This window comes from Macrobrachium rosenbergii, chromosome 32, assembly GCF_040412425.1.
Source record: "Macrobrachium rosenbergii isolate ZJJX-2024 chromosome 32, ASM4041242v1, whole genome shotgun sequence".
Classification (NCBI taxonomy): domain Eukaryota; kingdom Metazoa; phylum Arthropoda; class Malacostraca; order Decapoda; family Palaemonidae; genus Macrobrachium; species Macrobrachium rosenbergii.
The window spans coordinates 10942480-10964748 of NC_089772.1; the positions used below are offsets into that span (position 1 = coordinate 10942480).

General features: G+C 35.4%; 1 protein-coding gene and 2 long non-coding RNA genes across 3 annotated transcripts; 2 read left to right on the forward strand and 1 right to left on the reverse strand.

Moving 5' to 3' along the window:
* Positions 1-387: 387 nt before the first annotated feature.
* LOC136855663 (uncharacterized) lies at positions 388-4102 on the reverse strand. Its single transcript, XR_010858096.1, has 2 exons — positions 3868-4102; positions 388-1764 (listed from the first exon to the last, which is right to left on the reverse strand). It is a non-coding gene; the product is annotated as an uncharacterized lncRNA (long non-coding RNA).
* A 399-nt stretch (positions 4103-4501) lies between these two features.
* Positions 4502-11246, forward strand: LOC136855666 (beta-1,3-galactosyltransferase 6-like). The gene is made up of 2 exons (XM_067132883.1): positions 4502-4617; positions 6075-11246. The coding sequence occupies exon 2, from the start codon at positions 6089-6091 to the stop codon at positions 7133-7135; it is 1047 nt and encodes a 348-aa protein (XP_066988984.1). The 5' UTR covers positions 4502-4617; positions 6075-6088; the 3' UTR covers positions 7136-11246.
* A 2871-nt stretch (positions 11247-14117) lies between these two features.
* On the forward strand, positions 14118-22222 carry LOC136855668 (uncharacterized). The gene is made up of 2 exons (XR_010858097.1): positions 14118-17010; positions 17090-22222. It is a non-coding gene; the product is annotated as an uncharacterized lncRNA (long non-coding RNA).
* The last annotated feature ends 47 nt before the right edge of the window (positions 22223-22269 follow it).

A 22269-nucleotide genomic window follows, 5' to 3' on the forward strand; every position in this document is an offset into this window, starting at 1 on the left:
ACATCATAATATTTTCATATTTCTTGCACTTGGACCTTAAGGCTTTGTAGCAACAAGCGTGTCCAAAAAAAGCGAGAACAACTTGAGAAGTTAAGGGGGGCATTGTGGCTATTGCAATTACACATGTATATTTATATACATATATAAGCTATATATATGTATATATATCAGATACTCCTAAGATGCTTAACTCAGATATTAAGCTTGAATTATGAGCATATGTTTTACTTTCCCAGTATGAAAAGACATCTTAATTTTATCATTTTGTAAGCTCTGGACTGAATAGGTAACTTGCGCCATCCTATGAACTTTTGATGCCAACATACTGAAAGAGTGGTTTGCAAATTTTATTTTTATACTTTGGATGAATAATGAAGCTGATCAATATACGATTCACATGTTTTATTTGTCAACATTATATACAGAATACATTCGCTTAAGGGTAGTTGGAATGGCATTAAAAAAGAAAACAAGATGGATGTTTCATTGGCAATGGGTATGGAGGGAAACTACAAAAATAAAGAATGCTCGTAAACATTGAATGATGCCATTACGAACTATACTCAGTAATATCACCCTTCACTCGGTTCATTGGTTCAGTTGTATGCTGATGTGGCTCCGGAATAGACAATAAATTCATATTGAAGAGATCATTGTACATTTGAGAGATTAAGAAACGAATAAGTACTAAGCAAATCCATTGGCCACCTCATGATCTAGTTTATACAGCAATATGGAATGTGATTTGTGCATTTACTTTTAAAAATTCCACTTTCAATTAACCTGGTATAGTTCAGATAGGTGTGACAAAACAAATTAGTAATTAAATCCGTTTGGATAAAGTTCGCAGTAATAATCCTGCGATGTTGGAATAAATATATATATTCCATTGTTCAACCCATGAATTCAGGAAACATGCACAATACATAATAAGGCTACGATATTTTATGCAAGATTCATCTTTTTCTTATGGAATAATCAGTCTGCAGAGATTGGGCTCACAAAATCAATCTGGCTTGATTAATTGCGAGTAAAAAAAATACAAGAAAGTTTACACTACACAGTTAATTGAATGACAATGTTTTACAACTCTAACTTTGTTTACCTTTACAATGAAAGGGTCGAATACATCTGCATTTGGCAGACTTTGCTTATATTTCATAATAGCCTATGTTCCTACATTACACACATCCCTTCTAAAAATAACAAATGACTAGACACATCTTTAGAAAGGGACCGCTTACATATATCTTTTGCTCAAGCAGTGGCCTGCGTTCACGGATTAACAACCGCATTTGCATCCTGTCATTTACGCATATATATATACGAAACTCACGTTTAACAAAAATACTGAATGTCCTGAACAACATGAAAATCTACACACACACACACACACACACACACACACACACACACACACAGCCTGGTACCAGGTAGAACTTCTTTTACACCTGGTATGTAGTCTTCTGGTTTAGGTAGAATTGCCAGCCTGACACTCCTAAAGTGACGATATATAAACAGGCCGCGATGATGCAATTAAACGCATTCGTTTTGAATCCACGATGAACTTGAGTCATATATTCAGCGATGTCTTCGTTGGATGCTTCGACCGGAAGGTCTTCTAAAAACGCAGGTGTTTCAATATAAAAAAGAACCCCCATAATAAGGAGCTGAATCAGGCCCCAGATGCTGATCAGAAAGAGACACAGCGAAAACTTGTAGCCACAAAACTTCATGGTCCCAGTTAGGATGAAGTCCTGTCTTCTGTAAAAAGAGAAAAATGTATGGATAAGTTTCATGTGCTTAGCTAAAATCTAAACGATCAGATTATATCGAATTTAATGTAGGGAAAAGATACAATAGTTGTTTCATTTTTCTTTATTTTCATGGCCTATAACTTAGCTTTATGTGACACATTAGCCACATTTCCACAAAAATGCATTTTCTACCAAGGAACTGAAAATAATTTCAATAAATGTGAGCACAGTCCGGAAGATAATATTTTTGTTTAAAAAACAAAAATATTTAGAGAACATAAACATGATTTAGTCCTCATCATGAATATTACTGAGTATTCTCAAAAATAAGAGATGCAGTCCCATTTTCATCTCGAGCACGAAAAATCAAAGAAAAGGAATTCACCACAAATTAATAGCAATACAAAATTTAGTTTTTATAAAAAAAGTTTAACATTTTCATTTGTCACATGTGTATATTCGTATGCATACATGCAAACTCATCCACATACGATAATGGTACGTAGGGTTTCGATTTCTTAAGCCTAGATCGAGCATTCGAAACTAGGCTAACCAGTCCAAACAGCAAAGGACCTTCTCCCCAAAAGCTACCATTCCATCTGTCTTGAAATCAAATCACTTGTTGCTAAATATACGGCCCACCTTCAGCACTTTGGTATAATTTTCGTAAAAGTCAAGATATAAGTTCTTTCGTAATCCTTCTAATCACGCAAAAACCTAACCTCCTTGGCGAAGATCTAGTGTGTCGTGCTTCCTGAAACACACACACACACACAAAGCGATTCGAGACAGCGTTCTATGTCAATTTTTCGTAGAAAAAAATTCGTGCCTGAGTTCAGCTTGATAAATTTTGTAATTAAGAGCTTTATTACTAATATTAGCATATTGTCATCGAACATTCAATTCAAATAAGATTTATAACCACTTTCATTCAGGATGCTTTAATGATAAATTTACCCACAGTACGTTTATTCTCTTCCATCTGAAAAGAAAAAAACCTTGGCAATCGCTTTTCACTGATAGAAAAATACAAAACGATTTCAGTCGACATTATTATACGTTTTACTTTTTTTGTACCAACTTAGGATATCCCCATTTAATAGTTACTTTTGTTCGTTTCGAAGGCTAAGAAACACAATAAAGTCTTTTGTTTCATCTAGAAGGATTCCTTTTTCTTCCAGTATGAAATCCATGCGCCTCTAAACTACTTTTCATTTATGCATGGTAAGAAATATGTTTTCACACAAAGGTCACGTTCTCCAACATTTGAAGCAAAGACCCCAATAAAAGTAGCTCTACCAAGAGACATAGCTCTCAAGAACGTTTTGATTATAAAGCGCTGATGCCGTTCAGTATTAAAGCAATATTTCAGGGCAGGTAATGAACACAATGTGGATGGAAGATTCGACAAATTTCACCAATACGTCAAATTCGTAACTTGCGACATATAAATATCTCTGTCGTTCTTTTGTTTCATTATTCATTAAATCAACCCATTTCCTACCAACTGGGCTGGTTTATTCGTGATTCACTGATAGATACAGTTAAACGAGAAATCTGAAAAACTTCAAAGAACTAAGTAGAAAGCAAAGTGTAAAATGTTGCCTGTCTGAAGCACTGTTAGTAAAGTCTTAGGATACGTCTGTGAACTCTTTGATGTTGCATCGCCTAATTGAAATAAAAATCGAACTCACGCTAAAACTTCAATTATCTTTGATCGTACTTATAACCAAGGGACATATACAGTTCATGTCAGACATATTTAACGCCCTGTTGTATCGCAGTAATAGTTTCTTATCAAGAGAAGCCATTCTATCACAGATACTGAAAACGAGTAACAATTAATGCTTAGTTCATTATGATGGGCCTGAATGCATTAATTCTGGATCCATTCGTTAAATATGATGTACAAAATACTGGACTAAAGTAGATGTAAATCCCACAGCAGTAAGAAATTCACTCATGGACCTCAATACAAGTCCTGATTCCTGAGTTCCTAAATGAAAGATTTATAGAACACCGTGCATAATAAAAAAACACGTTTTTACGGTCCAGAATACAAGAGTGGGTTTCTGGCGAGAAAACTCAAGCTGCAAAACTACAAGCTTACCACTATGTCAGTAGCAAACGGGAGCAACGGAGTTGTGATCAGATGTCAGGTGACTCGCCACTAGCAGACGACTGATCAATATTGTTACTCCTTTTCATTCCTAGCTATTCTTTGAATGTGTATCTCATACATGTTGAGATAGCTTTTTTTAATGTTATATATAAAAAGCTATTTAAAGTGGTGAAATTATGACAGCAGTAAAGCAAAAATATTTGTAATTGCTTCAAAAGCGTTCTATGTCGGAATGACAGCTATATAAATCCGGGTTAGGTAGTGTTATTATCGCTAAACAATTCATCATAAAACATATTAATTCCTAAAAATATCATATCTTGCTGAGAATTTATAAAAATTATTATATATTCATGTATTTCAGCACATAGTCCTCAGTTATATTCAACACACACAGTCTTAGAATATTGCTAATAATTTTATTGCAAGGATAGCAAAGAATTCTACTTTGCTCAATAAGAAGGTGGTCAGTTAGCCAGTGGTATTTTTGTTAAACAAGACTGTTAACACTAATGTAAAACTTTTAAATTATATCTATATTTTATATTTTATGGTTTTATTTAGATTTAGAGTCTTTGTTAGAGTCGAAGTTTTGATAAGAAACTATTACTAAAATATAAACAACTTCTACGGGGTAGACTGCAAAACTTCAAAACAAATAAATTTTAGATGAAAGGAGGATATGTCCTAGATCCAATTGGAGGCTTAGTAAACCTAGAACGCTAACGTAGTTTTGTGGTAAGTGTTTTTAATTTAGTGTGTATTTGATGATAGTGACGCTAAGGGTAATTTGTGATGTATTTATTTCTCTGTAGACACACAGGAAGCAGGCGGAGGCTGTGGACTGAATAGGGGTAACTATTTATGTTTTAGGTTATACGCCTCTGACCCTTATACGAGGACTGTTAATGGTGAAACCAATAGTTTTTTTATTTATCCCCTCTCCTGCTTAAAAAGCATACTTTCAAACCAACAATCCAGAAGAAAAGTGAAATGTAGAAAAAGTGTTTCTCATAGGGGTCACAAACTACTTTTGGGGGTCCAGGAGGGGCGAAACCAACGGCCAGGTTAGGATATGTCGTCCAAGGTTAGGTCAGGTGAATGTAAGTCTGGTTGGGTTATATTCCTTCAGAAAATAGGATTTTTAGCTCGTAAGTGACATGGAATAAAAATTTTTAGAAAATTTTACTTGTGTAATGAAAATACGAATAACAAATCGTTTGTATGCCGAGGAACCACTGTGTGTGTGTATATATAATGTATATGTATATATGTATGTCTGTGTGTATATGTATTTATTTAATCATTTCATAAAGTAATTGCAATTGCACGTGAATCAACAAAATGATCAGTTGCTGTATCCTTAGCACCTTGTTCTTGGAGTTCTTCTGTTGGTACTTTTTTCAAGATAGTAGGTGGTGTTCCTTGACCCTATGGCACTTTTTGACCTTGATAAATTATTTAATAGATTTGGCTGCACAGCTTAAAACCTCAGCCATTTTCCTTGTAAACAGTTTTTAATATTTTGTTAATGAGTTTATCAGCCATGAATATTATATCTTTTAGATACATTTTAAAGTTAGATAGTGGTTATAGTATTGGTGGGAAATTTTAAACAGGCAGCACCACAAATGGCCCTGAATCACTTGGAACAACTAGAAGGATTGAGTTGACTATAGCTAAGCTTAGACCTGACAAAGGTTCCAGAATACTGCCTCGAGAAACCCAAGTCACATGTAGGATCATATAGGGTAGTGACTCCCTCTAGTTTCTAGATGGTTAATGTATGTCGTAGATTAAAAAATAACATTTCAGTTTGAAGGTATTTTATAATTTTTCAGTTGACACAAAGCACCAGCATGATTAACTTGGTTAAAGCTTAATCTCCTGTCACTTTGATTGAACTTGAATATTCAGTGTTTTTAAGAGTATGGGTGGTGTACATATATGTGGGTGTGCTTGGAACCTCAACACAATCTTTAACTTACACTGTAACAATGCTAACAGCAGTCCATCATGCCTGTAGGTATTAATCCTGTCAGCAGCAATTGCTACTTAGTGATCTCATTTAAGCATTGTAAATAATTATGGTATATGAAAATTATGTTTGTATATGAGAACTTTTAGATTTTATTTTTAATTTTCTGCTTGTTTTCACTCAAGACTAATATTTCTGTTTTTTGCTTGCTTTGCAGAATTTTTTGTAAATATGATGCGTCGAGCTTCTGGTTTTTCTGCATGTAGGAGACCTTTGCGAACTCTGCTTTATGTGGTTTCCTGCATTGGAGCTTTTATGTGTGGAAGTTTGATGACTCTTATGTCCGTTGACCCAATGTCTTGTGATATTCATCGTTGTACTGAAAAGATAAAGCGAACTGATGTTGAAGATACCAACAGCTGGCTTGGTATGTGGGGTCAAAATGTCAAAGGCCCAGAGAAGCATGTTTTTCTTGTAATTGTAATTTTGTCTGCCCCAAATAATGTTGAACAAAGGGATGTTATACGACAGACCTGGTTGAGTGAAGAAAAGTCGGATACACTTCATTTCTTTGTTGTAGGTACAGAAAATTTAAATGAAAGCATTAACACCACAATTCAGTCAGAACAGAAGCGTTTTGGTGATATGATGTTGCTGACAAATGTTATTGATTCATATGAAGCTTTAACTAAGAAGCTGTTAGCTGCTTTTGTGTATGTTCATTTTAATGTTAAGTTTAGATTCTTCATGAAATGTGACGATGATACGTTTGTGCAAATACCACAACTTCATCGAGAATTAAAAAGTGTCCCATACAAGCAACGCTTGTATTGGGGATTTTTCGATGGTCGGGCAACTCCAAAAAAGAAGGGTCCATGGAAAGAGGCAGAATGGGTCCTGTGTGATAGATATTTACCCTATGCTTTAGGCGGAGGATATGTTTTGTCATCAGATGTTGTTACATTTATAGCCACAAATTCCAAGTATTTAAAACTTTATAAGAATGAAGATGTGTCATTGGGTACATGGGTAGCCCCACTTGATTTGCATCGAGTGCATGATACGAGGTTCGACACAGAATACAAATCCAGAGGATGCAACAATGATTATCTAGTCACTCACAAGCAGAGCACATTGCACATGCGAGAGAAATTTACATCCATCAAATCCACAAGCTTACTTTGCAGAGAGCAATTTCAAGTACGAAAATCATATAACTATAATTGGAATGTACCTCCGTCACAGTGCTGCATTCGCAATGACAGTTCCCTGCCATGAAGAATTTGTTATTCATCTGTCATATAGAATATGATGCTTGGTTTTGCCACGTGAATTAACCGGGAGGTTTCACATTATATAAGTGACTCTAACCCTTTGCAGTACCGCTCTCTATCAAGAAATCTGTTTAAAGGTAAAGTAAAGAATTTTTCACTACAGTACAATACAGTACTGTACTTCATAACTTACTAATCATGTCAGTATTGTATATTCATTTCCAAAAGTTTATTGTTACTTGATAAATGTGTGTCCTTTTACTGGATACTGTTATATGTAAGTGGTTCACTCTGGTGACATACGCTTCCCCTCCATTTTCCCTCTTGGGAGAGCTCTGATCAAGAAGGTATTATCATCTAGATGTCTGCAGTTAACTTTTGTCCATTATTGTGGCTTAGCAGGACAGGTGTCAGCTGCTGTTGCTGTCAACAAATATACTCAAAGATCTTCCAGCATTGCACAGTCTTCTACAATAACCCTATTTCATTCTGTTTTATCTTATCCTCCAGTGACTTAGTCTTCAGGGTTGGAGGTTATGTACTGATCCCTGTGACTGGGAAGTTTTCAGCTGGTGGATTTGTACAGACCATTTTCTGTGGTTGGTGTCTTTCAATTAACTTCTCTGTACTCTCCAATCCTGTTTCCATTTTAGTAGATTTGTTTTTTATTTCACAGAAGAAGGAATTTACCTTTTCTGCTAGTAAGGACTATAGATCAGCACTTTCTGGAGGACTGTGCATCTAAGGATAAGACTTCATGGAATTAGTTTTGAAGAATTTTCTTTTGAGCCTTGTAAGTTTGCTATAGACCTAGTTTCACAGGGCCTTTTAAGGAGCCATAAGAATCCTTAAATCCAAGCTTCCTTCAAGGATTTTTTCTTTTGCAATAAGGCAAAGAGTGAATTGTATGGGTTCCTGTTTGAGGTAATGCATACTTGGGTTATCTTTTGCCCATACTTTGTGATGTAGACTAAGTTCATGATAGAGAGGCCACTTTAATAGTACCTTTTGCTATTCCTGCGCTAGGTAACTTCATGGAGAAGAACAGGGAGGATGCCCTTCCTTACTACAAGTACCTGAAGAGAACAAGATCTGTGAACACAACTGTTTCAGATATTTTCTCTATTAGTTGATGAAAATGATTGCTAGGATCTCCAGATTGTCTCAGGATTGCATACTCAATATGATTAGTGTGCATGAAGTCAGAGTTAATTTGGTATCTGTACTCTGTGAAGTTGTATGTTTATTAGTCAAACTGTAAATGAAGATTAATAGAGTAGCCATTCCACATTCACCATGATATATTTTAGGAATGGCATCCTTAAATACTGTTAGTAGTTGCAGGAAATATGTTGAGCTAGCAATTATCATCATCATCATTGTCAGCAGCTTTTTCATTATCTTGAGGACATCCAAATTGCAAGTCAGCATCTAGCCTTAGTGTGGCACATTTGATGGTTAATAAACTTAGGTTTGTTATACATCTTACGAGTAAAGAATTTGAACTGTCACAAACTAATGAAGATACACAAATACATGGATTCTGTTAGTATTAATCCAAGTACGTACAGGAATGGTATAGATGTGTTAATAGCCTGATGGTGATCTTCAGCTAAATAACATGACACATCAAAAGCTTAGAAGTCATTGCTTCTCCCCCATAAAGTTACTTAGAATATTAATAAGTAAAATTAAGGGATTTGTAATTTGTATGACTGTTTAGAAAACTTGAATTTCCATAAGAACTTCTCCCAGTCCTTTTGATTGATATGCTTGTTTGAAGTACAGGAAGCACTAAGAGAAATGGAAGTAATTGATGGTTAAAACACAGGCTTCACCTGGATCTACCAACTGTTAGTTGAAATGACTTTGGCACACAATTTGCCCAATTCCAACTAGACAATAGAGGATAAGTAAATGTAAAAGTTTTTTATGTGGATCACTAGAAAAGTACAAAAAAGTAGCCAATTTGCACAGTAATGTTTAGCGGATATCTTTACAGGTTTGTATGTGGGATTTATCAAAAACGTCTACCATACTAATTATTTAATCTTTGTTCGTATAAGTTAGAGGAGTATTGTATCCTGTGCCAAAGATGTGCCATGCATAAATTATAGTTATTTGTGGTATGGTGTCAATAATGCTTTCATATTTTTCCAGTTCATCTTTCCACCTCTTAGAAATATAGACCTCCTTGTCATCCCAAACATAGTGTGACCCAGCATATTGGAATTTTGCATTTATATTTTGTTCTTTCACTATGTGGTCATATAAATTTTAATGATCAGTGTCTACTTGATGTCACGACACAATTAAAAGTTTGTTGTATGTTTTGAACATATAAATTTAGAAATTTTTATTTTTCAAGAATCCACATTTCATAATCATAAATTTGGGAAGAAAATTATTATGTAATTATTGTCACTCCATTTTTGTGTCCTTTCTTAACAGATTCTGTACTGTTATTAATGAAAAAAAAAGACCTGTTAAAGATTAAGGTAAGCAATAAAAATATGCTTTTTATTTATTTTTATAATGAAATCTGAGAAATTGATTTGGATATGGTGCTGTAATAGTTTGTTAGAAGACTGAGATATTCATTTATTTTTTGTGTGTGTAGTTTTAATCTTATATAAAGTATATCTCAAGGTATTTGATATTTATCCTCTTATTTAAACTTAACATCAGGAAAGACAGTTTAGTAGCGGGATTCAGAACATACTGTATAAGAATTCGTGAGTTGTTCTCGTAGGTATTTCCTTACCATAGGAGGAAACCCATCTTCTTACTCTTATACTGTACTTATATTCCACAGAATAGATTACAGAGTAAGTGAGTTATCAGAAAATGATCCTCCGTTTTCTCCTGTATCCTTTCATTTTTAGAGGAGGTTTTTTTTTTATAGTGATTTCATTTTATTCAGTTAATCAGGAGGGTGGTTGAGTGATTCCCAGTGTTTCGGTACAGTACTTTACTGTTAAGTAAAACCATTTTAACAAATTGCTCTTAACTTACTCAGTACTTAGCATTACATGCAACATTTTCAAAATGGCTGTGGGCAGAGTTAAAACATGGCTCTAGAGAAAGTACCACACCATGTTCTCGACAGGGCCATAAAGTATGTATGGAACCAGCTGATGTAGGATAACATGAAATGTAAATATACTGAACGAACTGGCTGCACTACAAAATTATATAAATATATGGAAAAACATGGTTAAGGTCATTTCCTTAGGAAAGTTCGTAGTCGTTAAACTGTAGCATTAGTAAATTGCAAGTAGATGATCGTGTGTAAATCAACCAAATTTTATGGTGGAATGGATTTTCCTCAGAATTGAGTACATTAGTCCAAATCACCACCATTATATGTATGAAATTTCATGTCCTGTATTGCATAATTTAATAACACTGTTACTTTTTTTGTTCCCCTTGGATACTTACCGCAACTGTGCCCTTATCTGACACATTACAAGAAGTGCCAAGGGATCTTCACAGCATGCACGTAGTCCCCAGTTTTATTGCTTTTAGGATGTTTGAATATGAAGCTATTATATCTATATGTTTTCTTCCTTGTTTGGAGTGCCATCCTCCTGTGTGATCCTTGGGAGCAGACTCTCATCCCTGACTCTTGGATAGAGTTATGTCATCAGTCATGTTTTTTATTTGGGATAGCTGTAGTCGGATTATAAGTCAGAAAGAAGTTTGGCAATGTAGCTAATGACAGCCTTGTTCATAGTCATTTTGGTTTTACAGTAGATGGTCATCCAGGCAGCCATTCGATCTCGTTTGAGTGCCGACTCACCTGTCGGCGCAAAGATACATATTTGCCAACTGTTAATGTTGACTTGTGGAATAGACATAAAGTTACTGCATTATGTTTGTTGTATAAAATGTACTATACTGACAAACATCCTCTGCACTCTTCTTACCTGACCTTGCTGTTTTTGCTCACATCATTAGGCAGGCTGCTGTTGCAAACAGTTTGTCATTTTCGTATCGTCAGGTTTAATACTACTCAGTTTGCTAGAAGTTGTATTTTGGCATGAATAAAATGTGGAATAGTTTACCTAGTGTAGTTGTGGAATCCTCTGATCTCCAAATGTTTGAAGGGAGGAGCAAATTCATTCTTGCTCTCTGCTGATGTCTCCTGAATATCAGGTGTATCAGTTTTATTTTCTGTTCCCTCGTGTTTATTTATTTATCATCTTTTCCTATAACTTTTCTCCCTGCAGGCTGATTTTCCTTTAGAGCCCTCTTGGGTTTTGAGTCTGTTGACTCATTCTGTAAGGGTTTTCATCAGAAGATTTAAAGAAAGAAAGATTGATAAATAATGACAGAACAGGTTTGCAGTTATCTTGAACTGAGATGCAACCGTGGGGACAATTAGGGTCCATTCAGCAGAGGTGGAGACTGGACACTAATCGTCCCACCAGAAATGGAGACACTGTACCAGTCGCATCAGAACTAAGACCATGGGCTTAGGAATATCAGGTTTAGGTATAGAACTGGATCACTGGAAGACTTACTCTCAAGATTGTGGAGAAGTTGTTAGTAGTGGCACTAATCTATGAATGCTTATGTTTGGCTCTGAGAATGAGAGGTAATAGTTGGAATGCAGTAATTCATGTTGAGCAATTATTTAATTTTATGAGAATACTCTTGAGCTCTGCATAGTCATAGGTACGAATATTAAAGGAGAAAGAAGTTCAAGGATAGCTTTAGGTTTTAGAAGTAATACTTAGATATCTGCGAGGGAACTGTTCACATTGGAGAATCAGTTATTTATCAAGGACACATAGGATGCGGCCCTTCACGGTCATCAGGATGAGGAACCTGCACTGGTTATTGGTAGAACCAACTCACCCAAGGATGAATGCTTATAGAATAGAGTATTGATTGCATGTGACCCCAGAATTAACAGATTGTATGGGAGTGTGAAGACTGTGGGAGCTTACGGTTAGTGTGTACCGAAGGTAATTTTGATAAATAATAGAGTAAGATGCTCAACCACTTGTTTCCTGAGAAGAATCATACAGATTACTTAACCTTCAAGAACTCAGTAATTCCTTAATAGAGTAAATTAAAATCCACAGCTAAACTGTTCCTGATATTAAGCTTACATTAATTGGAGATTGTATTTAACATTTCTATTCAGAGTATGTTATGAATGAATTTTTCATCTGAAAAAAATTAATGTAATATTGCTTAGGAAATTATGTATGTAAAAAGTTTAGCAATTCATATCCTATTTTCTTACACTACTGGGCAGTATTTTGTTTATGATGTTCAAATTGTATTCATCATTAGTGTATGTTATACAGTAATGCTGATGTGAAGTCACAAGTGTGAAAGTTGGGATAATTTGTCCGTTTTGTAAGAAAATAATTTGTCTATCATCATTATGATTGCATAAAAACAAGTCATCTTTAGCAATAGAGAATATACAAGACATTAAAGATTTTTACAAGTTTTTTTTTAATTTGAATTTGAAAATCTAGTTTGCCTACTGTTTGGTATTGTAATTATTTTATCATACTTTTTCTGGTGCTTACTAGTTTTCTAGAACACTTGAGTTACAGTAAAACGGAATGCCCATGTTATAATTGTAATAGACCTATTAAAACCAGTGCAAGTTTGTATAGATGGCTGTATTCATTGTCTTGTATACTTTCCTAACATCTAAAAATCAGAAGCTGTTCACAAAAATTATAGCCACAACTGTAAGCCTTACATACTTATATACTTTATTTTTGATTACCCAATTCTTCAATGTCTTTCCATGGATGAAGTGTTACAGTACTGTACTTGTCATTAAATTTTTTTTTTGTTTTACTTTTAGCATCTTTTTAAGACATTACTGTGATTATTGTCATCTGAACAGTAGACATTATGATGCAGAAGTATGTTTGGCTATGGCACTTATAATATCGCTGCATTGTTTGACAATGGTTTATATACTGTACACCATTTATAGTGTAGAATTGAGGCGTTCAAACATTGCATTGCTTATTATTATTATTATTAGTATTATTATTATTATTATTATTATAAAGAATGGCTATGTGATGTCATTGACTTTATAATGCAATTTCTCAATCTCCCAAATGGGTTTCTTCGTAGCGACAGCTAAAAATACAATGTCTGTCCATAGTTCATTTATTCCTTAATCTTTCAATATTTCTTTTTACCTTTTATAAAAGGTGAATGAAGCCAGAGATACAGGCATGTCGCACTTATACCCACAAGTGGGCTTATAGAGTTTCCATGAGTTTTTTTGATTTGCTGTTGAGACTGGGAAGCTCTTCCTACAGGCTGGGAGGTGGATGATTCATCCAGAGGGTCTGTCAGAACACCAGAGGCACTGATTGCCTGACGCTAGGTAGCAGGAGTCCTGCTTGTAAGGCGCACTGCTGGAAGTAGTGGGTGGCTGGAGGGTTCTCCTAGGGGCATGCTTTGCTGTTCTCCTGATGGTGACAGTGAAAAGAAGAGTCTCCTGGGTCAGGTTCAGTGACGGTTTCTGTTGGACAGCTGATATATAATTTAACTGCTGCTCTGAAAAAACTCATTCAGGAAATTGAGAGGTATACTTAACGGCATCCAGACGGCCATTCTTTTGAATGGAGCTGGTTTGAAAGAGGATCTTCCTCTGAGATATTATTATTACTGTATTATTATGTATTATTATTATTAAGAAGTAGTTTAGGATTAGGTTGGTATACACTGAACAGTTTTCAAACCGTGATATTAATGCAATTACACTAATGTACTTCCAATGGTGCACAACAGTTTTGCTGTTTAAACAATCTATGTCATTGTAAATTTCATGAAATCTGGTCACTGTAAACAGTGTGATGTACATACATTACTGATACTTCAAGCGTTATCAATTTTTAATTGTATTTTCTTTTACAGTTTACTTTATTAATTTAAAGAAATCATCCAGTCATTCTATGCAGATGAAACATTTAACTTGAATGTTGGTCTGAGATGTAACTGTTTGAAGGGATCCTGTTTTGTGAAACTTGGTCTTGAATGTACAGTCGACCCCTGGTATTTGCGGGAGATGCATACCCCTACCCCCCACAAATAGCTAAAATCCGCGAATACTTAAAACCCCCTCTAAAAATACTTATAACTCCTATTTTGATCATTCAAAACACCAAAAAACACTCTAAAAATGCTTATACCTGAATATTTTCATAGTCATATCACAAAAAGTGTATTTAGTCACGAAAATATGAAAATACAGTAATTTGTGAATACGGTATTTCTCTATGAAAATGCCATGAATAGGCAAATTTTCCGCGAATAATGTGGACAGAGAAATCCGTGAATAGGTGAGGCCGTGAATCCAGAACCGCAAATAGGCAGGGGTCAACTGTATTCTGCTTAGTAGAAGGGTTGAATTACTGTAATATATAAATTTCAAAATGATAGGCATTGTGCGTTTAATGAAGCTGTGAGTTTTTCCACAGTTCATAAGGTTATTGTAGAGCACAGTAAGCTGATATGAAGGAGTTAATAATCACTGTGAGTATTGTGGATTAGATATTATGGATTTACTGTATTTCAGAAGTCTAAAGGATCTTGCACTCTTTTCATTTACTATTTAAAGCACTGTAGTGCTCAAAGATCAGTGGTACTGGACTTGCACAATTGAAAGACAGTGCTGAATTTTTTGCCCTTTCTTGTAAATGTGTTTGATGTTTCTTTTCAGGTGCTAATACTCTTTAACTGATTGAAATTTTACACTCCTGTTGTCATTATCAGCCTGTTATGTTGGCATCTTTTGAAATTTTATAATATGATACACTGTAAATTTCAAATTAATATTTTAGTAAATGGTATTCATGCTGTTCATATACTGTACTGTATATTATTGTAGTTCATATATCAGTGACTACAGCTATTAGCGTGAATTTCGCTCGATAGGATTAATTACCAGTTTGCATTTTGTCAGTACTTTTTTCCTTGGTGCACCTTATGAGGTGAAGGTCAAGTGTACAAGACTCTATAGCCTATGGCATATGATCAACTGCTTTAAGTTACATGCAACAAATCCTACCCTATGTAAACACAAACTACTGTGGTCTCACATAACAAGTTAGACCATACAGATGAAAGATCCTTGCAAAAAATATTACTTGGTAATTTGAAAAGTTCTATTTTCCATTACAGAGATAATGTGAAACTAAAAAATTAAATTCAATAAAGTAAAAATTAAATTCAGGTAAGTTCCATGTTGGGAAGAAAGCCTTTTATCGTTTGTATTAATAACTACTACAGTATATTCTTCAGTTGCCAGTAAATATCTAAAGTAAGAGTGCATACTGTTTGTCTATTCTTAATACAGTGTCCAAGCATAAGTTTTTTTACATTAATTTGTACAAAGCAACTAGCATGAACAGTAGTAAACCATAGTCGCTTTGCATTGGTCTTTTTTCTGCCGAACATGACGCTTCATTAGCTATCATAGTTTGTGAGCAAAGATTATCTAAGGTAACCATATAAGGTAGTGTTTTCATCATACAAGTGCTAATCAGAACGGTTTTGTTTATTATGCAAAGAGCAACCAGCTCCGTCAGTTGTAAAATGTGATTGTACAGTATGTTAACAAACATTCAGTTTGGCAGAGTTGTAAATTCATGCAGCCAAACATAAATGTTGAAATGATAGTTCAAGATTTTGTATATCGTACCTCTTAAATAATAATACTGATATAAAAATGATGTATCTTCAGTAGACTCGAAGTTATTATGTCAGTAGGATATCATAGTTGTGCATGAGGAGAGAAAGGAAAGGAAGACTGTTTTTTTTTGGCTAGCGAAGCAGAAAGATGTTCATGAACTAGTGTAGTTCTTGTGTACATTACATAGGCTATAACGATGATTTTTCATATACACTGCCATACAACATTTTATAGGCCTAAAATTATACCATCAGGAGTATGTGCATGTTTATAGTGGAGAGAGAGATAGAGAGAGAAAAAATATATTTAGATTAGTCAAACAATTTGTTTGTATGGTTACATAAGTACAAAAAACTATTTTAAATTTTTTTGTTGTAATGATAATTTTTTCTTGTGCCATACCTCAGTTGTAATAATCTTGAAATATTGTTTATCTTTATTAAGCTTAAGATTTGTATCCAAAATTAACATTAATACATAAAGAGAAGACAAGAAACTGTAGGCTAGGCTTATGCTAGCCACTGAATTAGTCAGAGGCCATTATTATAATTCAGAAAAATACTTATTTTATTAAGGGCAGATCCCTTAACAGCAAGTTGTACAACATTGAGGTTTTGTTCATTTTTGGAGTAGTGTCCTTGAAGAACACAGTTATTATTGGCATTGTTTTACGCCAAAGTTAAGGTATATAATTAGAATGAACTGATGCTGGAGCTTTGCTACGGCAGAAACTAAGCTTATTTTACAATACTGTAGTTTGCAGCAGCATTGTCACTGTCCACATTCTAGGACCAGTGCCAGACTGATGCCACACCATTTTCCAGATTCAGGCCAAGAGCTAGTCTAGTACTTACTTCAAGTAGTGCCACACCAGGTCCAAACCACATTTGATCTGTTTTGTGATACCATCCAGCTTAATTGATCAACCATCCTATGTCTGGTGCCGAGATCAGATGGACACTGATCAGACTGGCTTTAATTTTTAATCTCGTTTGGAGGAACATAGAAAATTCTGAGCTCAGGATAAATCTTACGGTTAGCAAGAGTAGGTGGACAACGTTGATCAGTAGATCCTAGAGGAATTTCCCAGCATCTTGTTATCTCGTTCATCACTCTTCTTTGTCTTGGAAGTTTCCTTGTCAGAAAAAGATCAAAGGAATTTAGAACTCCAGTGGTCCTTTCATCTATAGGTTTGATTAGAACTGGAGAGGAAAACCAGTTGACCACTGAGGACTGTAAGTGTTCCTTTCATCTACAAGAAAAGAAAAGTTTTGATTAATTGTTACAATAGGCGTTGGAGATAGCTGAAGATCCTTTACTGATCCTTTGCCAACAATGGCTTGGTTTAGACCTCTGACTCTAAGCATGGACATTGCTGATGGATTTTCTGGACTTGATGGTTGGACAGTCTGGTTTATGCTCCCAAGTCTAATAGAATATGCTTTTCCCTTGGTTTCAAGCTTCAGCTTTCCCTGTGAAATTAAGTTCTCAGTGAGTCATACCTTTTCTCTAGAATACAGAGGCTTTTTTTTTTTCTTTTATTAGTAATGACCCTCCAAACCACTACCATGTTGCAATCTCAAGAGTTTACTTTATCCATCTGCATGGATAAATGCTGCTGTAGAAATAATTAAAGCTTCCAGTGGTCTCCATATACAACAAGCTGACTATGTCTTTTCAAGCACATTTCGTAAGAATAGTTTCATGACGTGTTTTTAAAGAATCTAAACCTTTCTCATGCAGATATCTTCATGATGTAAGAAGTAGCTTAAGGATGCTGGTGCATCCACAAGGAAGGAAGGTTGCAAGAATGATTGGTAGGCATTATATAGCTTGGGTTATAAGAAGCAAGTAGACCAATTTCCTGAGTAGCTTACTTGGACTTTTTACCTGGTGGAGGGCACCAAAGTGTGCGTAATCTCGAAGTTCTCTAAAAGAAGGCATTGTGATTATGGGTAGCCTCAGGTTTTGACCTTGGACCAATTGCTATGTACAACCATATGGAGAGCTGTGTTGTGTCGTTTGTTTAGTCTCCTTACTGCTAGTTGCGAGCTCTCAACTTTAGCTTCACCTTTACACTTCCAGGAGCTTAGATGCTAGTTGGCTTACTGCTCCCTCTATAATTGGGATATCCATGCCTCCCAACTCTGCATGATCAGGCCAGTAGCAATCAAGATTTCTTTATTCCGATGACCAGTCATTAACCAGAGGATCCTTACCAAGGAGAAATAGCCCTTGTTCCTAGCTTGCTCGTACTTTTCTTTGAGATACTGACTGTTTACACACACACACACACACACACATGGAGCCTGAAATAGATTCTTTGCTTTTCAGGTAGCCAATATTTTTAAACTGTACAACCATTTTCCTTTAACTTTACCTGGCAAGTTTAAACTTTTTAAACTTATTCTATGTTTTACACAATGAGAAAACTTATTTGGACTATCCTTATTCCACAGTTATTGGAATTTCTCTTTGTAAGGAATTGTCAGCTTCTTCCATGGAACCTTTTAGATTGGCGTTTCTCTTGTGAGCTCTCTTAAGAGCTGATTGCGTCTCTTCAGCACCAAGCAGGCAGTGATATCTTCTTTGAAACTTTTAGGTTGGTTTAGCTGCACATTTTATATAGTTTCCCTACCAAGGCTAGAGAATCAGTAGATGTTCCTCCTACAGTCATATTTTAGGTAAATTAGTTTTGTCAGGTGGCCAGGACTAACCACTGCGCTCTTTGCCACTCTGTTGCTCTTGTTACAAACCAAAGACAGTGATATCTCTCCTCAACCTGCCAGAACAGTTCTTCCATTATCTCCTGGATTCTGGGGATGCAAGAAAGCTTTTTGCATTTTTCTCACTCAGGGAAAGTTTCATAAAGCTGGAAAAATTTATCTTCTCATTCCAGCATACATGAGTTGATATTGAGGCACAGGATTTTCAAGTGGTGGAAAACAAATATTTGTTCCTTGTCCATGAGGTCTGAGTTTTTTCTGTTTCTCTTCTGGATAAACACAGTGGGCTGTCATCACATAATTATAGCAGTCGTTGGTAGTGTCATGCAGTTTGCAGACTTGTTCTCAGGGATACAAAACAGGTGATTAGATGTGTCATTTTGGATCCTGAGTGCGCAGTTGAACAGTTGAACTCTATTCTTAGGTTCCTGACTGTAGATTTATTAGTATTCATTTTTATTTTTATATTTTGTTCAATAATTCTTTACTTGAATCTTGAGGGTTTGCAAGTCTCATTTAGTAGTATTAGAGTTTATCTTCTTCAGTGTCATTTCCAGGAGTACCCTGGCAGTGTAAAGCTCTCTCCTGTGGTATTTCCTGTCTGTCCTAAGTTGAAAATTGGTTTTGTAACCCAGTTGCTAATTTTGCATCTTGCAAGGTTACATCATATATTAAAGTTTGTGTCCCTAATACAACTCCTTCAGCCTCATTTGTCTGAAGGATAAGGATTCTGATACATGTAGCAGTTACAAGTCCCTTTTGTCATTTCATGCTCAGCCCATGGGTATTATCAGTTTCATCTTTCCCATGTAAGTTGCAGCTCAGAATAGAAATCTTACTTGTAGGTGGCCCAGCTACAGAAGCAGAGACTTTTCACTTTTGCTAACTCCAAACCTTGTGAGGGAGTCCTATTCTTCTTTGGTTGCTGAGATTTCAAGGATTTAAACATTGTCTCATAACCACTCTAGTAATAAGGGTTTACGCTTTGTTCCATAAAGTCAGTGGCGTCCATGGACACAGTATTGCCATAGGCAGTCTTCCTGTGGTTGGACACTTGAATTAAAGGACAAGTTAGGCACTCTCCACAATAACTTCCAAACAGTAAAGGCATAAGTCTGTCCTTCATGTCAGGCCAGCAGGTGAATGGGTAGTTTGAGTATGTGTAGGTAACCAGGACAAACTGCACCTTTCACCTTTTAGATTGGAATTGGATTATAAAATTGAGGCCAAAGGCCAATCACTGGGACCTATGAGGTAATTAGACAATGAAAGGGAAATTTAAAGTAAATAAGGTTTGAAATATGTAATAGGAGGAAGACCTAGCAGTTGCACTGTGAAACAATTCTTAGGAGAGTAAGATGGAAGAAGGATATGAACGGAGTTACAGCTAGGGGCTGAAGGAATGCTGCAAAGAACCTTAAGTACTGCCTACAGTTCACTGACGATACTACCCCCCTACAAGGGTTCACTTTTTAGAGATGGAGTGGATCTTATCCTTTGCTGAATTGGAACAATAGTTTTTTCTTCATTGATTCAGATTGGCAAGCAAATGCGCAGTCTGTTCCTTTTTATAGGCCATTTCAGGAGATAGTACCAAGAGATATATCATCCCTTGGACTCAGTTCACTTTGGAAGCTTATGGTAAGGTAATGAATGCCAGAACTTCACAGTCTAATGTTTTTCCATTTAATATTAATCAGAATTCTTCCGTTTTCTGATACTTTGAAGAAATTTTGATGGCAACACACTCAGGGACATAGAGATGCAAGGTATTCATAATCTTCCAGGTAGGTTGGATGCATATGACCATCAGAACCCAGAGTAGATGTGAAGGTAGGCACTTTTGGATCTTGGGATCCTTTGCAAATCTCAGTCTCATGAGGTTTAAGTTGGATTCTTTGTTGCAACTAGTACTCTTGGTTTCTTCAGTGGCTCATTCCTTGCACCTAAACTGCAATTCAGGCTAATGAGAATGATGAATTTGTCAGAAAATCCATCATTTACATCAAATGTCCATCCTCACAACCATGCTTATTACTTGTGGCTACAGCCTAGATTGCAAGCGAAGTGAGTCTTACCTGACTGGAACCCAGGATCCATGTGCTCCACGGCTATCCGGCCAGCGAAGGATCATTTTCTTTTTGATCAAGAATGGAATGTGAAGGATTCATGAGTACACGTATGTTGGCTAATGTAAATGAGGGGTTTATATTGAAAAAAATTGTATTTTCATTCAACATTAACATTTTCTTCAAAAAAATTTTGGACGGCTACGGCATCTCCTTTACGCCATTACCTCTTGCAAGAACTTTAAGTATGTACTTGAAAGCTGGATGAAGTGCCTGCTGTTGTCTTTGGCTCTTTCAGTGGACATGAATTGTATTTAAGCTGCCTTTACAACCAAAACATTTGTCTACATTCAGTAATTCAGCCATATGTTAAACATGTTTTCATAACTAGAGCCCTGTGTAAACATAAAACTCCACCAGCAATAATTTGGTAGCAAAGAACTGATAATGGCTATTATGCAAAACTAGTAAAAAGGTTTAGGCTTTTACCATTGTATGTATCAGGGTTGCTGTCATCATGCTTGAAACTGAAAATTTAAAAACCTGACCCTCAAGAATTTACTTAGGCCCAGTGATGCTCTGAGTTAACGTGACTCGAATAGAATGGTAATTAACTTACGACTGCAATAAGTTTTTCATGGTTCCCAGCACGTAACTTATTTTGGTGCAAACTCGTTTCTTTAAGCAAGCACTGGACCAAGAAACAAATTCTGAGGATCAAAATAGCTTACAACAAAGAATGCAAGTCACTTATTGTAATACACTTTAAATATTTGCTTTTGCACAAAACTAAAATGAGTTATGAAGGTATTGAATGTCCTTGGAAACCTGTAAATTTTAAAAACAAGGCAAGGAAAATCGTAAATTACACGTAAACTTATCCTGGAATATTTCTCAATTATAAATAATCCCTGTTAAAATCAAGTAAATTGGTATGAGTTGATAAGTATTACCATACGTATTTTATAATATACAAGTTTCCTACAATTAATGAGTGAAGACTATTACCCATATTAACATGTTTATTTCCCCCCCAAAGCTTCCTACTTTGGCTATAAATATGGAACTATCTTATTGCTTGCGATGTTTGCAAAATGTCTTTCCAGGGAAATAAAATTGTATGCTTCATTTCACTAGTGATCTCATGTGCAGTATCACTCCTGAAAAAGATTACACATGCTTTCTGTTAAGTAATAAAAACATTTTAAAAGCACTTTTTCATTTTATGGTAGTGCTAAAGAAATTACTGCTTGGTACTGTAATACTTAATGTAAGGTCCACCCTCATAGACTCATGCAAAATTATATCTTTATACGTGAACTTTAGTTTAGTAGTTGCAAATATTGTAGAAGAATCACCCTGACATGTCATACCGTTGTCTGAGGAAATTATGTTATTTTTCTGTGTTATTCAGGTAAACAATAGATCCTGGCTTTCGTGACAGTTAACTCTCAATGTGGTAGTAAAATAAGCTTCATGAATAGTTACAGGTGTTCCTTTTAATGTGATATGTGAGTATTTTGTTATCAAGCCTAGTCATTCCTTATACCATTTTTCAAATTCATGTCCTGAGATCTCCATTTCTATTAATAAATTACTTTTATATATTAAGTGTTTCTTGTTCCTTGTCCTACAGACTGCCATCACCATTTTG

Coding starts and splice junctions, on each gene's coding strand:
- LOC136855666 (XM_067132883.1), top strand. CDS start 6,089: ATGATGCGTCGAGCTTCTGGTTTTTCTGCATGTAGGAGACCTTTGCGA.